The sequence below is a fragment of the Erythrolamprus reginae genome, chromosome 11 (assembly GCF_031021105.1).
Source record: "Erythrolamprus reginae isolate rEryReg1 chromosome 11, rEryReg1.hap1, whole genome shotgun sequence".
Lineage (NCBI taxonomy): Eukaryota > Metazoa > Chordata > Lepidosauria > Squamata > Dipsadidae > Erythrolamprus > Erythrolamprus reginae.
The window spans coordinates 3,174,101-3,198,759 of record NC_091960.1 but is presented as its reverse complement, the minus strand read 5'-3'; the positions used below and the strand labels follow the sequence as shown (position 1 = coordinate 3,198,759).

General features: G+C 46.5%; 2 protein-coding genes across 2 annotated transcripts in view; one reads left to right on the top strand and one right to left on the bottom strand.

Annotated features, from left to right (window-relative positions):
* Window positions 1-15,418, top strand: part of ZNF541 (zinc finger protein 541) — a 33,802-nt gene extending 18,384 nt beyond the window's left edge. Inside the window, 9 exon segments of the mRNA XM_070763925.1 lie at window positions 1,000-1,333; window positions 2,585-2,648; window positions 5,235-5,377; window positions 5,624-5,727; window positions 6,806-6,881; window positions 9,443-9,531; window positions 10,546-10,686; window positions 13,528-13,709; window positions 14,600-15,418. Of these exon segments, the coding sequence (XP_070620026.1) occupies window positions 1,000-1,333; window positions 2,585-2,648; window positions 5,235-5,377; window positions 5,624-5,727; window positions 6,806-6,881; window positions 9,443-9,531; window positions 10,546-10,686; window positions 13,528-13,709; window positions 14,600-14,759 (1,293 nt within the window). The 3' untranslated portion in view covers window positions 14,760-15,418.
* A 94-nt stretch (window positions 15,419-15,512) lies between these two features.
* LOC139173952 (E3 SUMO-protein ligase ZBED1-like) lies at window positions 15,513-23,053 on the bottom strand. The gene is made up of 3 exons (XM_070763923.1): window positions 22,948-23,053; window positions 21,592-21,746; window positions 15,513-20,502 (listed from the first exon to the last, which is right to left on the bottom strand). The coding sequence occupies exons 2-3, from the start codon at window positions 21,737-21,739 to the stop codon at window positions 18,449-18,451; spliced, it is 2,202 nt and encodes a 733-aa protein (XP_070620024.1). The 5' UTR covers window positions 21,740-21,746; window positions 22,948-23,053; the 3' UTR covers window positions 15,513-18,448.
* Between the last annotated feature and the right edge of the window lie 1,606 nt (window positions 23,054-24,659).

Below are 24,659 nucleotides of genomic sequence, written 5' to 3'. Positions count from 1 at the left end.
CTTCGTGAGTTGACAACTGAGGCTGGGCTGGATACTATAATGACCCAACAATGTCGTCTGGCGGGGCCTGGGGGAGAGCCTTCTTTGTGGCGGCCCCGGCCCTCTGGAATCAAGTCCCCCCAGAGAGTCAAATTGCTCCCACCCTCCTCGCCTTTTGCAAGAGGCATGGGGCAATTAATGTTTCCCCTTTCTGACCATTAAAGTTATGAGTGGGCATGATGGTGTAGTATCGACTGTTTTTTAAAGATAATGGGTTTTAGCTATAGTTTTAATTATTAGATTTGTCTCTATTGTTTTAGTGTTGCTGTGAGCCGCCCCGAGTCTATGGAGAGGGGCGGCATACAAATTTAATAAATTATTATTATTATTATTATTATTATTATTATTATTATTATTATTATTATTATTAAATTGCTGGATCCTTGCAGTGTGTAGCATTCCCACTTATAAATACATTGCTCAAAAAAATAAAGGGAACACTTCAACAACAGAATATAACTCCAAGTAAATCAAACTTCTGTGGACTCAAACTGTCCACTTAGGAAGCAACACTGATTGACCATCAATTTCAGGTGTTGTCAGCACATTGAACTTTGTACAGAACGAAGTATTCAACGAGAATATCAGTATTGAACTTGGTAGCCAGATCAGCTATATTCTATCATCGGCAGTATCGGCCACATTTTATGATCATCTGCTTTTTAAAAAAAATAAAAAATAAAATAAAAAATATTCCATTCATTCAGATCTAGGGTGGGTTCTTTGAGTGTTCCCTTTTTTTGAGCAGTGTACAATGGGATTCTAGGTAGGTCTTTCGTAGCTTGAATAGTTGGGACAAAGATGATTGATTGATTGATTGATTGATTGGATTTGTATGCCGCCCCTCTCCATTACTCCTTTTAAGGATGCCCCACCTGTGCAGGCTACCTTAATTTTTTTTCCCCCTTTTCCGCTTAATCAACCTAAACTCCTTGGCTCCGTGTATTTCTTTTGGGTCAGGCCGATGAGAAGGAAAGCCAGGATGATAAAGATCTCCAGGAAGGCATGCCCCCGAAGAAGAAGAAGAAGCGAGCGCACCCCAAGTCCCTGCTCATCCCGCCACCTTCGCCTGCCGAGAACGAGGGCCAGCCTGGCCCCGGAGGATGCTACCAGAGCAACCTCCGCTCGCCTGTCTTCCTCATGGACCATTTCCTTCAAGGCTTAATGCAGTACTCTCCGTACACGCCGCCCCCGATGCTCAGCCCCCTTCGAGAGGGCTCCGGGCTCTACTTCAACTCCCTCTGCTCGACCTCCACAAACCCCACTCCGGTCTCCATGTACACCTCCGTTTTAGGTAAATGCCCAGCCCTCATCCTCTGGGAGATTGGCATGAAGCTGCCCCATGCGAAATAAATGCACTATTTGTATACCCCTCTCTCCTTCCCTCCTCTCCTCTCCTCTCCCTCTCTCTCTCTCTCTCTCCCTTCCTTCCTTCCTTCTCCTTCCTCTCTCCCTTTTCTTTTTCTTCCTTTCCTTCTTCCTCCCTTCCATCTGTCCTCCCTCCCTTTCTTTTCCTTTTCTTTTTCTATCACTCCTTCCGTTCTCCCTTCTGTCCTCCCTCCCTTTCTCTTTCTCTTCTTCCTTTCTTTCTTTTCTTCCTTCCTTTCTTTCCTTCTTTCCTTCCTTCTCCTTCCTCCCTCCCTTTTCTTTCTTTCCTTCTTCCTCCCTTCCATCTGTCCTCCCTCCCTTTCTCTTTCTTCTCTCTTCCCTCCCTCCCTCTCTTTCTTTTCCTTTTCTATCCCTCCTTCCCTTCTACTTTCTTTCTTTCTTCCTTTCTTTCTTCTTTCCTTCCTTCCTTCCTTCCTCCCTTCTCCTTCCTCCCTTTTCTTTTTCTTCCTTTCCTTCTTCCTCCCTTCCATCTGTCCTCCCTCTCTTTCTTCTCTCTTCCCTCCCTCCCTCTCTTTCTTTTCCTTTTCTTTTTCTATCCCTCCCCTTCTCCCTTCTGTCCTCCTTTCTTTCTTTCTTCCTTTCTTTCTTTCTCTTCTTTCTTTCTTTCTTTCCTAAGATAAAATACAGGAAATAGTATAAGGGCAGACTAGATGGACCATGAGGTCTTTTTCTGCTGTCAGTCTTCTATGTTTCGATCTTCCTTCCTTCCTTCCTTCCTTCCTTCCTTCCTTCCTTCCTTCCTTCCTTCCTTCCTTCCTTCCTTCCTTCACATTTTCCTACTTCCAATCTATCTCCCCCCCCAAAAAAAGAATATAGTTCTGTATTTATCATAGTTATTGCTAATGAGTTATCCTGTGGTAAGGTGTGGATGGCCAATAAAAGTTTATAAATAAATAAACCATTGAAAATGCTCTAATGTCACCAAACACCTGCATTTTTATCTCTCTCTTTTTTTTTTGGCTCTTTGAGGTTTAAAAATAGATTTTTTTGGGGGGGGGGATGTTTTATATTTAAACCCGTAAAACAGCCGTGAAAAATGGAACCATCTGGGTCCAGCCCTTCGTCCTGCTGCTGAGGTTGCAGATGACAATGATAAAGAGAAGAGAAAGATTCCATAAATGTTGGTTTTGTTTTCAACTGGTGCTTTTATTTTCAGATGGAATGGATGGAGCCTTTTTATTCTCCCTTGTGAAAGACACTACCAAAATTAACATAGAACCGTAAGTGACGACAGCGTTAACCAGAGGGTGCAAATTAACACCTTAAATAGTCTCTCCTTTTTAATGACGGGTAGCTTTCAAAGTGCAATAACTAGACCAGTGTTTCCCAACCTTGGCAACTTGAAGATATTTGGACTTCAACTCCCAGAATTCCCCACCAGTGGATGCTGGCTGGGGAATTCTGGGAGTTGAAGTCCAAATATCTTCAAGTGGCCAAGGTTGGGAAACACTGAACTAGACTATCGTAACTGTTCTTCCATAATTGTTTCTTCCATGTATTCTTTGCTCAAATCTCCTTCTCTTGGCTGTTTAATTTATACACCTGTTTTTAATTCTTTTAGCTTCACAAGGTGGTTTGCAAAAACAAGAGACAAACTAGATGACACAATCAGTGTTCCCTCTAATTTTTTTTTGGGGTGGGCGGAAAAGTATAGTGTCTGAGCGGCAGTCCCTTCGGGACTGGGCGGCACAGAAATAATAAACAAACAAACAAACAAACAAAAAAAAACAACCCCACCCTGTTTTGCCTCAGAGAATTTCAAAATAAAATACTGTACTGTGTGTCTATAACAGGGAGCTCATAATAGGGCAACTCTATCAGTATCAAAATGCCACTTAAATAGTTGAGCTAGTTTCAAAATAGATTTTGATTTTCTTTCTCTCTTCCTTACTCCCATTCTTTTTCTTTCTCTTTTCCTTCCTCTCTTTTTTCTATCTGTTTCTCTCTCTTCCTCTCTTCCTCTCTCTCTCCTTCCCTCTCACTCTTTTCCCCTCGGCTTCTGGGCAGGTTTGGAAAACTCTGAGTTGATGATGATTTTTAAGTGAGCGATTGCTCACTGCTCAGCTTAGAGGGAACTATGGACACAATTTTGAAAAAAAAAAAACCAGCCAAGCAAGCCTCGTAAAAAGCTAGCACACTGAAATGGCCTGGGCTTTGTTTTAAAATTGATCAGCGATCAGCTTCGCTTTTAGGAGAGGATCTGTAATCGGGATGGTTCCACTGAGAAAGGCTCCTCTGATCTCATTTGCTGTCAATTTAAAAATTCCTCCGTTAAGAGCCCATCTCCTGTCCTGCAGAGAGCTTTCGGGGTACCTCCTAATTCCATTAGGTCATGGGTAGACAAAGTTGGCTCTTCTATGACCTGTGGACTCCATCTCCCAATTCCTGGCTCAGGAATTCTGGGAGTTGAAGTCCACAAGTCATAGAAGAGCCAACCTTGCCTACCCCTGGACTAGAAGACCTCCAGGGTCCCTTCTAACTCGTTGTTCTTGTTGTTGTTATTATTATGTCAATACGACACAGCAAACAAGATCACTATGCTGGATTTTGTATTTCATCACCAGTCGGGCACTTCCCAAGCCCCTAGGACTGCGTGATGTAGCGGCGAATTATGTTTGCCGATCCCACTAAAGCGGCCTTTTGCAATTGACAGGTGGAGATTTTGTCAATTCCGATGGTTTTCAAATGTCCGCTGAGATCCTTTGGCACTGTGCCCAGCGTGCCAAGGACCACTGGGACCACTTTCACGGGCTCATGCCAGAGTCGTTGCACCTCGATTTTTAGATCTTCGTATTTCACTAATTTCTCTAGCTGCTTCTCCTCAATTCTGCTGTCTCCCGGGATTGCGATGTCGATGATCCATACTTTCTTTTTCTCCACGATCACAATGTCTGGTGTGTTATGCTTCAGAATTCGGTCAGTCTGAAGTCGGAAGTCCCACAGTAGTTTTGCTTGCTCCTTTTCGACCCCTTTTTCGGGCTTATGATCCCACCAGTTCTTTGCCACTGGTAAATGGTAGTTCTGGCACAAGTTCCAGTGGATCATCTGTGCCACAGCATCGTGTCTATGCTTGTAGTCAGTCTGTGCAATCTTTTTGCAGCAGCTGTAATAATAATAATAATAATAATAATAATAACAACAATACACCAGACATTGTGATCGTGGAGAAAAAGAAAGTATGAATCATTGACATCGCAATCCCAGGAGACAGCAGAATTGAGGAGAAGCAGCTAGAGAAATTAGTGAAATGCGAAGATCTAAAAATCGAGCTGCAACGACTCTGGCATAAGCCCGTGAAAGTGGTCCCAGTGGTCCTTGGCACGCTGGACGCAGGGCCAAAGGATCTCAGCGGACATTTGAAAACCATCGGAATTGGCAAAATCTCCACCTGTCAATTGCAAAAGGCCGCTTTACTGGGATCGGCAAACATAATTCGCCGCTACATCGCGCAGTCCTAGGTGCTTGGGAAGCGCCCGACTGGTGATGAAATACGAAATCCAGCATAGTGATCTCGTTTGCTGTGTTGTACTGACATAATAATAATAATAATAATAATAATAATAATAATAATAATAATAATAATAATAATATAAAATGGATACAAAAGATAATAATAATTATTATTATTAATAGTATTGTTGTTGTTTTGTTGTTGTTATTATTATTATTTAAAAAGCCCCTCTTCTAAGATCTCACATCAACTCTTTCTTCTTTTTCTTTCCAATTAGTTAACCTCGTCGTTCATGCTTTTTTATTAAAAAAAGAAAGGAATTCACTTGTTTCACAGCTTTTTTCCGTCACTCCAGGCACATTAACATTGGAAGCCGATTCCAGGCAGATATCCCCGATCTCCAGGACAGATCTACTATCGAGGACTATGAGCACCCGGCCTCACTGGTCTGGAAGCCCTGGGGAGACATCGTCACCAACAAGGAGACCCAGAAAAAAGGTGCGGGGACACAATTTTGCTCCTCTTTGGAGGTTTTTCCCGCTCCACGTGCACGCTCTGCTTCGACATCCGTGGGGATACAAATCAATCAATCAATCAATCAATCAATAAATAAAATTTATTAGATTTGTATGCCGCCCCTCTCCGCAGACTCGGGGCGGATTAATAATAATAATAATAATGAGGTCTTTTTCTGCCATTAGTCTTCTATGTTTCTATGTTTCTAAAAAACGGATTCCCTTACAGTGACAGATCTGCTAAAGTTGGCCTGCTCCAGCGCTATGCCAGGCGGAGGGACCAATTTGGAACTCGCCATACATTGTCTGCACGAAGCTCAAGGAAACATTTTGGTAAGGATGGATGGATGGATGGATGGATGGATGAATGGATGGATAGCTAGCTAGCTAGCTAGATAGCTAGCTAGCTAGCTAGATACATAGATAGATACATACATACATAGATAGATAGATACATACATACATACATACATAGATAAATAGAAGATAGATACATAGATACATAGATACATAGATAAATAGAAGATAGATAGATAGATAGATAGATAGATAGATAAATAGTAGAGAGCTAGAGAGCTAGAGAGCTAGATAAATAGAAGATAGATAGATAGATAGATAGAAGATAGATAGATAGAAGATAGATAGATAGATAAATAGAAGATAGATAGATAGATAGATAGATAGATAGATAGATAGATAGATAATAAAAAACACAGTAGTTGATGGCACGAGTAAATCCAAAAGCAACTGAATCATATTAAAGCTTAGAATAGAATAGAATAGAATAGAATAGAATAGAATAGAATAGAAGTTTTTATTGGCCAAGTGTGATTGGACACACAAGGAATTTGTCTTGGTGTAGATGCTCTCAGTGTACATAAAAGAAAATTATATGTCAAGAATCATGTGGTACAACACTTAATGATTGTCATAGGGGTCAAATAAGCAATGAAGAAGCAATATTAATAAAAATCTTAGGATACAAGCAACAAGTGACAGTCATACATTCTTAAGTGGGAGGAAAAGGGTGATAGGAATGATGGGGGAAAAACTAGTAGAAGTGCAGATTTAGTAGGAAGTCTGACAGTGTTGAGGGAATGATTTGTTTAGCAGAGTGATGGCGTTCGGGGAAAAACTGTCCTTGTGTCTAGTTGTCTTGGTGTGCAGTGCTCTGTAGCGACGTTTGGAGGGTAGGAGTTGAAACGGTTTGTGTCCAGGATGCGAGGGGTCAGTAAATATTTTCCCCGCCCTCTTTTGGACTCGTGCAGTCTACAGGTCCTCAATGAAAGGCAGGTTGGCAGCCATTGTTTTACACACCTGTATAATCTTATATAGTATACACACTTATATAATCTGCCTCTTTCTACTTGGCAAGAGTTGCAATGATTGTCTTCTCTAAATCCAATTCTAGGAAGCACTGGATATGATGCTACTCCAAGGGCCACAGAAGCCTCCTGGCCACCCTCTTGCTAACTACCATTACTCAGGTAAAAGAAGATGACCTCTGTTGGTCAAGATGCATAGCCCTGGGGTTTAAGGTATTTAAATTTAGCAGCTGGAGCAGTGGGGTTGTGTGGTTGTGGTGGATTGGGTTGCTTCAGAGGGGGAGGAAGAGTTTCTGAGCTGGGTGGTTTGTTGTGGACGTTTCATGGGCCAAACTAGGTAACAGCATCAGTGTTAGTAGTAGTAGTAGTAGTAACAGTAGAAATTTAAATTTAGCAGCAGGAGCAGTGGGGTTGCACAGCGAGCCCATCTCTTGTTTTCTTCGAGGATGTCAACGTTTTGAATAGAAGAAGTTGTACCCTTTGGAAATACAGTGATACCTCGTCTTACAAACGCCTCGTCATACAAACTTTTCAAGATACAAACCCGGGGTTTAAGATTTTTTTGCCTCTTCTTACAAACTATTTTCACCTTACAAACCCACCACTGCTGCTAGGATGCCCCACCTCTGGACTTCTGTTGCCAGCGAAGCACCCGTTTTTTTGCTTCTGGGATTCCCCTGAGGCTCCCCTCCATGGGAAACCCCACCTCCGGACTTCCGTGTTTTTGTGATGCTGCAGGAGATTCCCAGCAGTGCAAAAACGGGTGCTTCGCTGGCAACGGAAGTCCGGAGGTGGAGTTTCCCAGTGAGGGGAGCCTCAGTGAAATCGCAGCATCGCAAAAACACAGAGATCTGGAAGTGGGGTTTCGAGGACTTCGGTGTTTTTGCGATGCTGCAATTTCACTCATGCTCCCTTCACTGGGAATCCCCACCTCCAAACTTCCATTGCCAGCAAAGCCTCATTTTTGTGATGCTGGGATTTCCCTGCAGCATCAGAAAAACATGGAAGTCTGGAGGTGGGGTTTCCCATGGAGGGGAGCCTCAGGGGAATCCCAGCAGCGCAAAAACGGGCGCTTCGGCTGGCAAAAGGGGTGAATTTTGGGTTTGCACCCATTAATCGCTTTTCCATTGATTCCTATGGAAAACACTGTTTCGTCTTACAAACTTTTCACCTTAAGAACCTCATCCCGGAACCAATTAAGTTTGTAAGACAAGGTATCACTGTACTTTAAGTTCATTGTTCTTTTTCCATCCTCAATTTTATGAGGGCAAAAAGTCCAGTTCTTAACAAATAGGAAAAGAAAAATGGAAAATTTCAAGTTTTGGCATTCATTGTAAAATCAGTGATATTTGGCAAGGCGAAGTTAACTCCTCGGAAGAAAAAAGAAGTTCCAAGGTTTAAAAATTAGGAGTTACGCAGAAATAAAAAGGGATGTCAAGTTAATTTAACTGTTAATTTAAATTTTGGGGGAAATTGGTCAATTATTTTTATTTATTTGTTTGTTTTTGTCGTACGTATTTGTGGAATAGAAATAATAATATTACTATACATGATACTAGTAAAAGAGAAACATTAATATTCCGCCCACTATTGAGATAGGAAATACAGTGGTAACTCTACCTAAGAATGCCGCTACTTACGGACTTTTCTAGATAAGAACCGGGTGTTCAAGAATTTTTTGCCTCTTCTCAAGAACCATTTTCCTCTTACAAACCCGAGCCTCCGAAACTGTAACCGGAAAAGGCGGGGAGAAGCCTCCGTGGGGCCTCTCTAGGAATCTCCTGGGAGGAAACAGGGCCGGAAAAGGCAGGGAGAAGCCTCCGTGGGGCCTCTCTAGGAATCTCCTGGGAGGAAACAGGGCCTGAAAAGGCGGGGAGACGCCTCCGTGGGGCCTCTCTAGGAATCTCCTGGGAGGAAACAGGGCCAGAAAAGGAAAGGAGAAGCCTCCGTGGGGCCTCTGTAGGAATCTCTTGGGAGGAAACAGGGCCTGAAAAGGAAGGGAGAAGCCTCCATGGGGCCTCTCTAGGAATCTCCTGGGAGGAAACAGGGCCTGAAAAGGAAGGGAGAAGCCTCCATGGGGCCTCTCTAGGAATCTCTTGGGAGGAAACAGGGCCTGAAAAGGAAGGGAGAAGCCTCCATGGGGCCTCTGTAGGAATCTCCTGGGAGGAAACAGGGCCAGAAAAGGAAAGGAGAAGCCTCCGTGGGGCCTCTCTAGGAATCTCCTGGGAGGAAACAGGGCCTGAAAAAGAAGGGAGAAGCCTCCATGGGGCCTCTCTAGGAATCTCTTGGGAGGAAACAGGGCCAGAAAGGCAGGGAGAAGCCTCCGTGGGGCCTCTCTAGGAATCTCTTGGGAGGAAACGGGGCCTCCACCCTCCCTGTGGTTTCCCCAATCGCACGCATTATTTGCTTTTACATTGATTCCTATGGGAAAAACTGCTTCTTCTTACAAACTTTTCTTCTTAAGAACCTGGTCTTAAGACGTTCGGAAGTAGAGGGACCACTGTACTTCTACTGTTGTGTTTCCTTTATTGGGAAGTGTTTCGCCTGTGTGGCTGTCAAATGTTAATTAATGAAGCAAATTAGGCTGTTGAGTTTTCCAGATGTATTGACAAACTCAGTGAGAAGGTTTCCCCCAAAATAAGCCAAAGGACAACAACAAAGAGGTAAAGTTTGTGAAACCAGAGTGCTTATATTGCTAATTTGTCTCTTGGTTGGGCTTTCAGGTTCACACCTCTGGACGCCTGCTGAGAAGCTGTTGTTCAAAAAATCCTTTGCCTTGCACAAAAAGGACTTCTACCTCATACAGAAGAAGGTGAGCCTTCTTCCCACCAAGGGGCACTTTCATTTTTTGTCTTCCAAAAATATGCCCTTTGCCCTGAACATCCCGGCTTTTCTGTTCCCTCTGCAATCCATTAATTGTCCTCAGGGCGCCCAGCTCAGTGGCTCATTTACATTGGAGCAGTTCACATTGTCACAAGCAGTCCTCAACTCACAACTGTTCATTCAGTGACCATTCAAATTTGTAACAGCAGTGGAAAAAAGTGATTTACTACCCTTTTTAATTAAATTAAACAATCCTGGGCCTAGAAAGCCTAGAACTACGGCGCCTAAAACACGGTTCACTTTCCTATTAAAAACACTTCCTCTCTGGACCTTATTTAACCCTTTGACATATTTAAATGTTTCAATCGTGTCCCCCCTTTCCCTTCTGTCCTCCAGACTATACAGATTGAGTGCATGAAATCTTTCCTGATATGTTTTATGCTGAAGACCTTCCACCATTTTTGTAGCCCGTCTTTGGACCTATTTGAAAATAGAGTAGAATAGAATAGAATAGAATAGAATTCTTTATTGGCCAAGTGTGATTGGACACACAAGGAATTTGTCTTTGGTGCAGATGCTCTCAGTGTACATAGATTGTGTCCCCTTGTTCTTGTGTTCATTTTCCTACTAAAAACACTTCCCTCCTGAACCTTATTTAACCCTTTGACATATTTAAATGTTTTGACCATGTCCCCCCTTTCCCTTCTGTCCTCCAGACTATACAGATGGAGTTCATGAAGTCTTTCCTGATACGTTTTATGCTTAAGACCTTCCATCATTCTTGTAGCCCGTCTTTGGACCCGTTCAATTTTGTCCATATCTTTTTGTAGGTGAGGTCTCCAGAACTGGACACAGTATTCCAAGTGTGGAAAAGTCCACAGGTGTTAAAGTGACCCAGTTTGGAGACCCCTGATCTACACCTTGTTCGTTTAGCGGTTTAAAAGGACTCCTTCTCTTTTGCGCCGTATTGAAACGACTTCTTCTTTCCTCCTCTATTCCATAGATTCAAACCAAGACCGTCTCTCAGTGTGTCGAATACTACTACAGCTGGAAGAAAATACTTAAATTTGACTGCAACCGAGCGCAGGTGGGAGAAAAGAGATCCAGGGCTGAGCAGGAGGAGGCTGAATTGGATGAAGAAAAGGTAGAACAAGATTGAAAAGTTGGTTGGGAACGACAGCTGAGATTTAAAGAGATGGATTTTTTAAAAGCCACATTCCCCCCCACCCACCCCCCTTATCCTCTATCCGCCGCTTACTTTAGAAAACACAGAATTCACGCAGCCAATTTTCGGGGTCCTGCAGGGGTCAGATTTTTCCCAGACCTGATTCTCTTCCCCTTTCCTGAAGCTGTCGGAATAAATATTTGTTCTGTAAAAATCCGTGGTATTTTTCCGTATTTTGTGATTTTGCAATTTTGCCTCCCAAGGACAATTCCATCTGTCCGTCTAGCACCCTGGGGGGGGGGGGAATTATTGACCCCCTCGGAGAGGGTCTGCAACTTGGGCGTCCTCCTCGATCCACAGCTCATATTAGAGAACCATCTTTCAGCTGTGGTGAGGGGGGCGTTTGCCCAGGTTCTCCTGGTGCGCCAGTTGCGGCCCTATTTGGACCGGGAGTCACTGCTCACAGTCACTCATGCCCTCATCACCTCGAGGCTCGAGTACTGTAACGCTCTCTACATGGGGCTACCTTTGAAAAGTGTTCGGAAACTTCAGATCGTGCAGAATGCAGCTGCGAGAGCAATCATGGGCTTCTCCAAGTATGCCCATATCACACCAACACTCCGCAGTCTGCATTGGTTGCCGATCAATTTCCGGTCACAATTCAAAGTGTTGGTTATGACCTATAAAGCCCTTCATGGCACCGGAGCAGAATATCTCCGAGACCGCCTTCTGCTGCACAAATCCCAGCGACTAGTTAGGTCCCACAGAGTTGGCCTTCTCCGGGTCCCGTCGACTAAACAATGTTGGTTGGCGGGCCCCAGGGGAAGAGCCTTCTCTGTGGCGGCCCCGACTCTCTGGAACCAGCTCCCCCCAGAGATTAGAACTGCCCCTACCCTCCTTGCCTTTTGTAAACTCCTCAAAACCCACCTCTGTCATCAGGCATGGGGGAACTGAGATATCTCCCCCGGGCCTATGTAATTTATGTATGGTATGTTTGTATGTATGTCTGCTTAAAAAATGGGGGTTTTTTAAACTATTTTAAATTTTAAATTGTAAATTATTAGATTTGTCAGGAACTGTTTTTATTGTGTTGTGAGCCGCCCCGAGTCTACGGAGAGGGGCGGCATACAAATCTAATAAATAAATAAATAAATAAATAAATAAATAAATAAATAAATAAATAAATAAATAAATAAATAAATAAATAAATAAATAAATAAATAAATAAATAAATAAATAAATAAATAAATAAATAAATAAATCTAGAAAGTGGTTCTTTCCATACCGTTGGGGCTTGTTGACTTTCGGGTTAAAGTGGTTGCAACTCCTTTATGGCTCTGCAGGCTCCTCATAAAGGGTTAATGGGCTGCCTCGTAAATTATAAGGAAGTGCCAGAAACCAGCAAAGTTAACTTTTTGGTTTCTGGCAAAACAAATAAACAAGCCACTCCCCCACAGGTGATAGACAATGGGTTTACACTTAACAAACATGGTATTCTGCAGTTTCACTTAAGCACTGCTACAAAGTCATAAAGTCGAGTGATGGACATGATGACCTATTTAAACAACCGGCACGAGTTAATGACCATAATTCCAGGCTCAAACTACGGCCCATAAGTTAAAGTCTACTGTACATAAGGATGGCAGTTGTGGTCTTCGTTTGTCACATGGCTTTTTAGGGGTTATAGTATAGACAGGTTTGGGACGCGTTTAATCCAATGATGGCAAACCTTTTTTTCCCTCGGGTGCTGAAAGAGCGTGGGTGTGCACTATTATTACACATGCGCGAGTGCCCACACCCATAATTCAATGCCTGGGGAGGGCGAAAACGGTTTCTTCCATCTCCCGGAGGCCCTCTGGAGGCTGGAAACCTCCCCCATCCTCCCGGAGGCCCTCTGGAGACTGGAAACCTCCCCCATCCTCCCGGAGGCTCTCTGGAGGCTGGAAACTGCTTCCCCATCCTCCCGGAGGCCCTCTGGAGACTGGAAACCTCCCCCATCCTCCCGGAGGCCCTCTGGGGGCTGGAAACTGCTCCCCCATCCTCCCGGAGGCCCTCTGGAGACTGGAAACTGCTCCTCCGTCCTCCCGGAGGCCCTCTGGAGGCTGGAAACTGCTTCCCCATCCTCCCGGAGGCCCTCTGGAGGCTGGAAACTGCTCCTCCATCCTCCCGGAGGCCCTCTGGAGACTGGAAACCTCCCCCATCCTCCCGGAGGCTCTCTGTAGGCTGGAAACTGTTCCCCCATCCTCCCGGAGGCTCTCTGTAGGTTGGAAATTGCTCCCCCATCCTCCCGGAAGCCCTCTGTAGGCTGGAAACTGCTCCCCTGTCCTCCCAGAGGCCCTCTGGAGGCTGGAAACTGCTCCACCATCCTCCCGGAGGCCCTCTGGAGGCTGGAAACTGCTCCCCCGTCCTCCCGGAGGCCCTCTGGAGGCCAGAAAAGTCCTGTTTCCCAACTTCTGGTGGGCCCAGTAGGCTTGTGTTTTGCCCTCCCCAGGCTTCCCTGGAGCCGGGACAGAGTAAAACCGCCCTCCCCCATCCCCCCGAAGACTCTCTGAAGCCTCCGTGTGAGCCAAAAATCAGCTGGCCGGCACACCCATGCACATTGGAGCTGAGCTAGGGCAACGGCTCGCATACCAGCAGATAAGCCCTTGTGCCATAGGTTCGCCATCACTGGTTTATTGTATTGACTTGATGAACAAGTTTGGGACGATGTTGCGTTTAATCGGATCTCTCTGAAGGTTGCTCGAATGGCTTTTATCTGGGCAAAGGAGGGGCCCGTGTGAGTAATTAAACCAACACGCGGATGTTTCCGTGACTTTGCAGATCGTGTGCAGCCCCAGGAAGCGGCACTGCCACCCGCCCGAACAGGAGACGAAGCCGAAATCGAGGAACTACAAGAAGGCAGCGCCAAGTGCCTTCACTCCCGCCAGCAGCCAGAAGGACGCTCCAGAGACCCCCAGGAGCACAAGCGGCCAGGGGGTCTTCCCTTGCAAAGAGTGTGCCAGGTAGTGCGGCAGTTTATTCGTGCGCTTGATGTGTTGTGATCGTGTTTGGTTGGAGGGCTTAGCCTCCAAAAGAGGTCCCCCTCCACGTCCACGTTTTACACGTTGGGGTCCTTTGCTGTGGCATCTCAAGAGAGTTTTGCCTTCTTCCTCTGATGGCCATTGATCCATGCGCATCAGAAAAAGCTGGAGCGAAAAGAGAGGCTGTTTTATTTTATATTTTATTTAATTTTACCCTTCCTTCCTTCCTTCCTTCCTTTCCTTCCTTCCTTTCTTCCTTCCTATCCTTTCCTTTCCCTCTTTCTTTCCTTTCTTTCTTTCCTTCCTTCCTTCCTATCCTTTCCCTCTTTCTTTTTTTCTTCCCTTTCTTTCCTTCCTTCCTTCCTAACCTTTCCCTTTCTTTCTTTCCTTCCTTCCTATCTATCCTTTCCCTCTTTCTTTTTTTCTTCCTTTCCTTCCTTTCCTTCTTTCCTTTCTTTCTTCCTTCCTATCCTTTCCTTTCCCTCTTTCTTTCCTTCCTTCCTTTCTTTCTTTCTGTGCAGTGGCCTAGAAAGAAAGAGGAAGTGAAAGGGAAGGAGGAATAGAGAGAGGGAGGGACAGAAGGAGAAGAGGGAAGGAAGGAGGGAGAGGAGGAAGGTGAAAGAAAGAGGTAGTGAAAGGGAAGGAGGAATAGAGAGAGGGAGGGACAGAAGAAGAGGGAAGGAAGGAGGGAGAGGAGGAAGGAGAAAGAAAGAGGGAGTGAAAGGGAAGGAGAGAGGGAGAGAGAGAGAGCTGGAGGGAGGGTGGGAAGGAAGGAAGGAAAGAGAAAGTTAGGGAGAGGGAGGAGGAGGAGGAGAGAGGAGGAGGAAGAGAATTTGTACAACTGAAAAGCGCTGTCTCTGCTCTACCCCCAGGGTGTTTGACAAGATAAAAAGCCGGAATGCCCACATGAAGCGCCACCGCCTGCAGGAACAAATGGAGCCAATGATCAAAATCAAGTGGCCCATAAAGCACTTGAAAAACGAACCAAAGAAGGAAGAAAAAAACTTGGACATGAATTTCCTCCAGTGGTAAAAACTGGGGAAGGAGCAGTTCCGGGGTAAGGATGCTGTGAAAACTGTCACGGGTGGTGGTGGTGGTGGAGGGGAGAGAAAATCAGGTTTCTTGTAAAAATTATGTCTTCACGCTCCCACAACAGATAAAACGATTCCTAGTTTTTAACCTACCTGGGTTTGAGTTAGCAGGGCCGAGGCCAGCTATTAATACCTGCAAAGATCATCCATGCCTCACTACTTGGTCGGGCGTTGACATCCTGGATGGTGCGGTGGTACCCAAGCCCACCCTCCTGGATCCTTGGCTAGAAGTAGCTAAATTCACCGTACGATTTGACACGATCATGTCCTCAGCTTCTGCGTTAAAAACTCCAGGAAAGGCTGAGCAAAAGGGGGAAGGCAGGGAATTCGCTGCGACAATTTTGCACGGCGAAGACGCGTAAAATTTAACAAGACATAAGGGACAAAAAGTTTTCAAGATGGTCGGACTACTGTTAATGCCAACAGTTCGCTGCATACATTTTAACACAAGGGACTCCCCCATCACCTCCAAAGTATTAGAAGTATTTAACCGTATTGGTTGCAATAGAAACAAAAGAAAATAAAACAGCATCTTACAGATCGACTTTTCGATGCCAGCTTTAAAGTCCTTTGTGGAGTTTCTAACTTCTAACCCAAAAACCCCCCACCTCATTATTATATCGCTCCGGACAATTCGTATTCCATCCCACGTGACTTAACAAATTAAGACTGCATTAAATTTTAGGTACAAAGATTTGTCATAAACATACCGGTATGTTTATTAGGCCCGTGCAAGATCTCCTGATCAGACTGTTTTAAGGACGGTTTCTGGAACTTAATCCTCCCAACTGGAAGGGGTTTTATGGTGTTCAGTACAAAACAGGTTGATTCAGAGGATTAACTTCCAGATTTAAAGGTATAACCTTGACAGGTAATTTAACAGTTGATTTAATTTCCAAATCACATCCTCTGCCTATCGTATTTTGTTGCATATCTTGTTCAGTTCAAATGTTACGATACTCTAATTCTCTCTTTCTCTTTCTTTCTTTCTCTCTCTCTCTCTCCTCCCCAGCTGTGTCTTGTAGAGTTCTGTTTAATATTACTATTTTTATTTTGGAGGAGGATAAAGTAGACCGATCAGTGAGAAATTGAAATTGCATTTCATATCTTTTCTGTGACTGATATTGTACGACTGCTTTTTGATTCACTCTATAGTGCCTTATAGTGTGTTCTTGTTATTTTGTATGCGCACAGCATTGGTTATTAAATTGGGTTTTGCAACCAAAACTGCTCCCTGGATTTATTCTGTGCTTAGCTCCAATCTAAATATTGTGCTTTGGTCAGAATCCTACCAGATAGATCAGGAAACAAAACTCTATAGCAGTGGTTCTCAACCTGGGGGTCAAACAACCATTTTGCAGGGGTTGAGAAAAAGAGCCTATTTTTATAATCCGACCAATCAGGCGTTTACGTGGGGGGGTCCCTCTGAACCTTCCTGCCAATCAGCTTAAAGCGAGGGATTACTGTACATCTCCGATCGAATTGGATACTAGGGCCATTCAGAACTTGACTCTTCAATCCCACTCTAATAATTTTTTTTAAATAGTTTATTGAGTTTCAAAAGTTAAAAGGGGAAAGGGGGACTCGTAAGGTCAAAAGGAATGTAGGAACATAAAAATATTAGTGCAGCGTGTCTTAATCCACTCTTAATAATTTATTGCTTTCCTTTCTATAGGGGTCTTGTCGTAATTCAATTTACACGATTTTTTGTTTTTTAAATGGCTGCAATTGTGTTTTATTATCAGAGCCGTAAACTCGTTTAAAAGACACTTGCTCTACCCTTGTACACTTCCTTACTTCGTGGTTGCTTTTTTTGCATTCACATTTGCAATCCCTGTGGGTTGCTCAAGCCATCCTGGAGATCCTGAAACTAGAATTAATAATCTATGCTCATCGTAGACAACCAAGTAGAATTTCCACACTTTTAAGATAGGGTGTGACCGAGCTGTGAAATTGAGCTGGGGTATGATCGGAGACAGAGTGGCAGATACATGCAAAATGAAATTTCCTACCTTTGCATCTGGTTACTTACTAAATGGGATTAAATAAGCCATTATGAGTTTTATCTCTATGAACCTTTTCAAAGCGAGAGGTCATTATTATGAGGTTGACTCAGCCTTCCCTCCTTCCTTAGTGGGTCAAATGCGGGCCCAGATTGTTGGGGGGCAACAAGCTGATTCTGTAAACCGCTTAGAGAGGGCTGTAAAAGCACCATGAAGCGGTATATAAGTCTAAATGCTATTGCTAAATGCTATGACTTGTAATACAGCCAACACATACGTCCTATTAATGGAAATGAAACCCAGGTTCCTCCAGGGCTGTCTATTTAAAGGAAACACTTTGAAACAAGCAGGCATATATCCTGGCATTTTATAAATTATGGTTATTTTCAGGCACCAACCGTAATTGGTTGACATACATGTTCATCTATTGCAGTGGTTCTCAACGTGCGGGTCTGGACCCCTTTGGGGGGGGGGTGTCGAACGACCGTTTCACAGGGGTCGCCTAAGATCAAGGGTAAAGACAAATGTCCCCTGGTGTTAGGAACTAAAGCTTCTATTCCGGCACCTTGGAACATTTTTTTACAATTGGGCCAATCGGGTGTTTACAGTGGGGATGCCCCTCCCACCTTCCTGCCAATCAGCTTAAAGCTCTGATGGGAGAATTGGTACTAGACTTATAGAAACATAGAAGACTGACGGCAGAAAAAGACCTCCTGGTCCATCTAGTCTGCCCTTATACCATTTCCTGTATTTTATCTTAGGATGGATCTATGTTTATCCGAGGCATGTTTAATATTCAGATCCTGTGGATTTACCAACCACGTCTGCTGGAAGTTTGTTCCAAGCATCTACTCCTCTTTCAGTCAAATATTTTCTCACGTTGCTTCTGTTCTTTCCCCCAACTAACCTCAGATTGTGCCTCCTTGTTCTTGGGTTCACTTTCCTATTAAAAACACTTCCCTCCTGAACCGTATTTAACCCTCTAACACAGGGGTCCCCAACCACCGGGCCGCGGACCAGTACCGGGCCGCGGGGCATGTTGCACCGGTCCGTGGAGTCAGCAGCTGCCGGCCCTCATGCCGCCACCCCCTCCCTCCAGCGCTTTGCCTCCCGCCGGGCAAGAGGCCTCAGGAGGCAGGTTCTGCCGGCCACAGGACGATGGATGGGACAGAGGGGCGGGAAGGACCGAGAGGCTCAAGCCTCTTTTGGCTTCTGCCGCGGGGCACTTTTGCGTTTTTGGCTGGGGGGAGGCAGGAGGGCCAGCCTGAACCCCTCTCTCCAGCGCTTAGCTCCCGCTGGGCAAGAGGGCTTGGGAGGCAGGTTCTGCCGGCCACAGGACGATGGCAGGAAAGAGGGGCGGGGAGGACCAGCACCCCCATGCTTAATCCCGCCCCCAACCACGCCCCTTTCCGCCCCCACTGGGCCATAGAAAAATTGTCTTGCTGAAACTGGTCCCTGGTGGAAAAAACATTGGGGACCATTGCTCTAACATATTTAAATGTTCTCTTCCTCCTTCCCTTCCCTGTGCATTGGCTGCATCGCGATACTCGGAGAGGGGCGGCATACAAATCTAATAAATTATTATTATGCTCTTCCCACGCCCGGGATTCTTTGGTGGCTTTTTTTTTCAGTACTGGCTGTGCCCAGACTTACTCAGAGTCTCGTTCCCGTTTCGCATCGATTCTAAAAAATCGAAATTTTGGTGCAAGAAGAGAATTTGGTCCAGGTTTTCGGGAGCCAGCACGCCTCTCCGGTGCTCCAGGGCACTTTCGCTAGCGGCAAAGGCCTGATCTGGCGGTACCACTGTGGCCGGTATAGCCAGATATTGCCGGGCTAACCGGGCCACCGAGGGGAACCGGTGTTCGTTGCTCTTCCACCAATCCAAGGGGTTAGTGCTACGCTTGCACAGGGGTTCCACAATGTAGTTTTCCAGCTGTTGGTGGATCTCCGGCATGCTTTCGGTAGGGTCTTTTCCCAGGAGGATGTCATACATGCTTTGAGATTGTTCACTTGAAGCCCCCCTCTCCTTGTGAGGAGCAAGCTGGCCGGCAGTTTCGCTAACCTCCGGTTTGTAATCCGAATTGGGCACCCAGAATGGGTTGGTCGGCGGGATCTGAGGGTTGAAGAACTGCGACAACATGGCCTTTACTTTCTGGTGCAACTCGCTCCGTAGACTTGGGCTGAGGAACCTCATTTCCTTAAACCGAGGGTCTAGAAAGGAGGCGATCACCGCCGGGCTCTCCAGCAACTTCTTTTCCTCCGAAATGCCCCAACGGCGGGTTAGCTCCCCTCGGATGTTGTCGACCACCGTTTTGACGCTGCTGCAGGCGTCTTCGGATTGCTGCCCGATGGCGGTGACGACACCGTGGATACAAGGCATCAGGGAGGAGATGGAGAAGTTTTGCTCTTCTCGCAAGAAAGACGTGGCGATCTTCAGCGTCCTCATCACGGGCACCAGGTCCTGCAAGAGCTTCCACTGGTGGTCGGCCAAATTCTGGACCGCCGAAGGCCCCTTGGGATGTTCCTCCAAAACGGACAGGATGGCCCACTTGTGGTCCAGCAGGCACTCGCACATCTCGATGGTGGTTATCCACCGGGCCCCGGTGTCCGTCACCAACTTCAGCTTGGTCTTGTTGATGGCTTCCAGTTTGCTGTTAAGGGAGCAAGTAGCCTTGGCATCTTGCTGGAAGTAACGGACAACGCTTCGAGCCGCGGTCAACGCTTCCTGCACCTGCTCTGCCTCGAGGCCGGCCTTGACGCAAAGGTGCAGCAGGTGAGCCGCGCAGCACAGGCTGGTCCAGCCGTACACGCATTTCAGGTGGGACGAATGGGCCTCCAGGTCCCGCAGGCTGTCGTGCATCATGCAGAAGACCGATTTGTTGGACAACCCGAAGTCGGTGAGGGCCGCGTACAGCCTATCCGCCAGGTTGCTCTCCGCTTTGCTCTCGTGCACCTGCTGGGTTTCCAGGATGCACCTCGCCCGCCGCCACTCTCCGTCGATAAAATTCGCCACGACCGTCAGGTACCTCTGGTTGGGGTGAGACAGCCAGAACTCGCCGCAGACGACAATCGACTGAGCGGTCTGCAAGTAGTGTTCTAGGTGTTGCTTGACGACGTTGTATCGATGCCACAACATGCTGGAGAGCTGCACGGGGGACGGGAGAACGAAGCTGGGTTCTAAGTAGCCAATGAGGAGGCCGAAGCCTTTGTCCTTCACGACGGAGAGCGGGTGCAGGTCCCGAAAGATCATCTCTAGCACCAGCTCCAGAATCACGTCCGTCCTGGGTTCCGGGCAGCTGACGGCATGGTAGGGGTTGTTGTTCTCGGGGGTCAGCTGCCGAGGCCTCTTGACGGCGACCTCCGGAGCCACGTAGTCGGGGTCGGGCACCTGGTCGTCCTTCAGTTGCGAGAGGAGGGTGTCGCGGATGCTGTGTTTGCGCACCAGGTGCTCACGCATAGTGGTGGTGCTGTTGTGGAAGGACAGCTGCTTCTTGCAAACGTTGCATTCCACGTAGGCGTCCCCCAGCTTGGTGTAGTAGTTCCACACCTTGGATTTCCGGCGGTCGACGTAGAGAGACGCGCTGGTCCCGTCGTGGCCGCTGCCTTTCTCGCGCCGCCTCCTGGCGCAGGGGCCCAGGTTGGCTGGCACTGCGCACGTATTGAAAACCATGGAAATCTCCTCTGTCAAAACAGAACAGGAGAGAACATGGTTAACCCTAACGTCTGTGGTTAGCCGCAGCGTAGTTGAAGGGGCCCACCTATCCAGGGATGGGGGCACCGTCGTCAAAAGGCTGACGACGCTTTCAGGAAAGTCTTACTGTGAGGCTACCTGGACTTCATGACCGTTTTTAAGTGAGTTGCATCCCCAGTTTTCATGATACGACCACTCTGCCCTTTACAAATTACCAGGATGTTGGTTTAGTGCAGGGCTAGGCAAAGATGGCTCTTCTACGACTTGTGGACTTCAACTCCCAGAATTCCTGAGTTAATCATGCTAGCTCAGGAATTCTGGGAGTTGAAGTCCACAAGACATAGAAGAGCCAACTATGCCTAGCTCTGGTTTAGTGGTTCAAGGGGCTAGCCTAGAAATCAGAATTCTGCATGAAAGCCAGCTGTGTGACTTTGGACCATTCACCAGGAGACGGGGAGTTCCAGTCCTGTCTTAAACATGAAATCTGGCTGGGTGATTTTGAGCCAATTGCCAGGAGGTGGTGAGTTCTAGTCCTCTTTAAACATGAAAGCTATTGGGTGACTTTGGACCAATCACCAGGAGACGGTGAGTTCTAGTCCCACCTTAAACATGAAATCTGGGTGACTTTGGGCCAATCACCAGGAGACGGTGAGTTCTAGTCCCACCTTAAACATGAAATCTGATTGGGTGACTGGGCCAATCACCAGGAGACGGTGAGTTCTAGTCCTGCCTTAAACATGAAAGCTGATTGGGTGACTTTTGATCAATCACCAGGAGACGGTGAGTTCTAGTCCCGCCTTAAACATAAAAGCTGATTGGGTGACTTTGAGCCTCTCTGTTAGCCCAAGATGATTAGGGAAGTTTGCCACCTTACCTTCTTTATAGTAAAGGTGGGGTGGGGGTACCCTAATTAATAAATCAATAGAGACATGCATCAATAAATCCACTGAAAGAGGGCCACCCAGAGTTGCTGCCCCGGGGGAATCCTGGGAGTTGAAGTCCACCTGTCTTAAAAGCCGCTACGCTTGAAATAAAAACGCTCTTCTAAGGGGCAGCGATTGCTGGAGAGCTTCCCATACCTTGCACCGTCTGAGCATAGGGTGGAGCGAGCAAAGGCAGGCTCTGGACTTCCAAGATCTCCTTGGCGGGAGGATCCCCATCGTTGTCCTCAAGCTTGACGCACTTCTGTAAGAAGTCACTGACCCGTTTGGCACTCACGTCTTCCATGGCGGCCCTAAAGCGAGGATCGAGACGGGGAGAGTAAAGAGTAAAGTTTGGGGGGTTAGGTCAGTGGTCCCCAACGTTTTTTCCACCAGGGACCAGTTTCAGCAAGGCAATTTTTCTATGGCCCGGTGGGGGCGGAAAGGGGTGTGGTTGGGGGTGGGATTAAGCCTGGGGGTGCTGGTCCTTCCCGCCCCTCTTTCCCGCCATCGCCCTGTGGCCGGCAGAACCTGCCTCCCAAACCCTCTTGCCCGGTGGCAGGTGAAGCGCTGGAGGGAGGGGGTCAAGCCGGCCCTCCTGCCTCCCCCCCCAGCCAAAAACGCAAAGGCGTGCCACGGCAGAAGCCAAAAGAGGCTTGAGCCTCCCGGTCCTTCCCGCCCCTCTGTCCCGTCCATCGCCCTGTGGCCGGCAGAACCTGCCTCCCGAGGCCTCTTTCCCAGCGGGAGATGAAGCACTGGAGGGAGGGGGCGGCGGCAGGAGGACTGGCAGCTGCTGACTCCACGGACCGGTGCAACATGCCCCGCGGCCCGGTACTGGTCCGCGGCCCGGTGGTTGGGGACCCCTGGGTTAGGTGATCTCTCTATATCTATCTCTCTCTCTCTCTCCCCCTCCCTCCCTCCCTCCCTATCTATCTATCTATCTATCTATCTATCTATCTATCTATCTATCTATCTATCTATCTATCTATCTATCTAATCCATCTATCCATCCATCTATTTGTTTTGTCAAGTACATGGTGGTGGTATACAAAGATATAACAATATTCATATACATGATACTAGTAAAAAAGAAACATTAGGACCGGGGACGGAATGCATGCTGGTGCACTTATGCACGCCCCTTACTGACCTCTTAGGAATCGGGAGAGGTCAGCATTTGAATCCGGAGGGAGGCAAGGCAAATTAGGTCTTAATTCTCACCAGAGGCTCAACCCCAATCTAGCTGACAGACAAACACTCCCTGGATCCGTCCATCAGAAAAGCTAAAAGGTTCCTTAGGGACAGGTGAGTTTTCTGCTGGAATTTCACTCTTGTCCATCCCGCCTCCTTCCCGTTCAAACATCCCCCCCAAAATGCCGTCAAATTCAGCTTTGGAGAGCGTGAATGGCGAGGCAAAAGTTTTCAAGGGGCAACCTACTCCGCCCCCCCCCCCCCCCCCCCCCCCAGATTCCTGCCATCCTGACACGAAGATAACGGTCTCTAAGCCATCCTCACCCTTTGTGTTATGCTGAGCTCCGGGCAGCCTCCCGTTCTTTGCGGGTCTCACAACTCCTGGCGCAGCAAAATGGGATTACACTGGCTAACCTTTCTTTGGGGGAAGTGATTCCTTTAGGGCTCCTCTCAAAAGTTCGCAGCAGAGCTAAAAACGTCCCTGGATTGAGAGGGGGGGGTTTCTCCCCTCCCTCCCACCCAACAACGGCAACTCAATAAAACTTCTCAGGAAAGACTTCATGAACTCCATCCGTACAGTCTGGAGGACAGAAGGGAAAGGGGACACAATCTGAAGTTAGTTGGGGGAAAGATCAAAAGCAACATGAGAAAATATTATTTTACTGAAAGAGTAGTAGATCCTTGGAACAAACTTCCAGCAGACGTGGTAGATAAATTCACAGTAACTGAATTTAAACATGCCTAAGATAAAATACATCCTAAGATAAAATACAGAAAATAGTATAAGGGCAGACTAGATGAGGTCTTTTTCTGCCGTCAGACTTCTATGTTTCTATGTTTCTACGATCAAAACATTTAAATATGCTAAAGGGTTAAATATGGTTCAGGAGGGAAGTGGTTTTTAATAGGAAAGTGAGAAGCAACCTGAGAAAATATTATTTGACTGAAAGAGTAGTAGATTCTTGGAACAAACCTCCAGCAGGCATGGTTGGATGTTCTTCAGGGACAGTTGAAGGAAACAAAAAAAATAGCATTTAGCTTTTAGCATTTATACTGCTTTGCAGTGCTCTATAGCCCTCTGGTATGTGGTTTAGAGAGTCAGCCTATTGCCCCCAACAATCTAGGTCCTCGTTTTACGGACCTTGGAAGGATGGAAGGCAGAGTCAACGTTGAATCTACTGAGATTCGATCTGCCAAACTGCTGGCAGCTGGTGATCAGCAGAAGTAGCTTGCAGAACTGCACTCTAACGTCTGCGCCACAGAGACTACGGGCTGCCACAAAGAAGAGGGGGTCGACTTATTTCCCAAAGCACCAGAAGGTAGGACAAAAAGACAACGGAGGGAAACTAATCAAGGAGAGAAGCAACCTGGAATAAAGGAGAAACTTCCTTAATTCCAGGTTGCATCTTTCGCCACCTCTGCTTTAGACCAGTGTTTCCCAACCTTGGCCACTTTAAGATATTTGGACTTCAACTCCCAGAATTCCCCAGCTGGCTGGGGAATTCTGGGAGTTGAAGTCCAGATATCTTTAAGTAGCCAAGGTTGGGAAACACTGCTCTAGACTATTTTCGTATTTTTGTTTTATTATGGATTGCACTAGTAGAGGCTGAACCAATTTTGTTCTATATATGACGTACAATGAGAATAAAGGCTATTGAAAACAATTGGAATTTCTTAGCCAACATGCTTGGACTTCAATAATTTGGAAAATAGAAGTTGGGATTCTGGTTTCTTCCATGGAATGTATAACAGGTCTCCAAATTTGGATGCTTTAAGACTTGGGGATTTCAACTCCAAGAATTCCCCATTCATGGTGGCTGAGGAATTCTGAGTGTTGAAGTCCCCAAGTCTTAAAAAGCTGCCAGGTTTGGAGAACCCCAGATCTAGAAGATCCTGAGATGGGCGCAACCCCCATCTTTATTTATATTAAATATTGTTTGCTTACTGATTGTTTATTTCTACCCTATGGCAATCATTAAGCGTTGTATCTTTTCTTTTATGTACACTGAGAACATCTGCACCAAAGACACATTTCT

What these genes read in the sequence shown, in the direction of transcription:
- LOC139173952 (XM_070763923.1), bottom strand. Translation starts at nt 21,739, where the DNA reads ATGGAAGACGTGAGTGCCAAACGGGTCAGTGACTTCTTACAGAAGTGC. An exon ending in CTATGCTCAGACGGTGCAAG is followed by an intron (nt 20,503 to 21,591) that starts GTATGGGAAGCT and finishes CTGTTTTGACAG; the next exon opens with AGGAGATTTCCATGGTTTTC.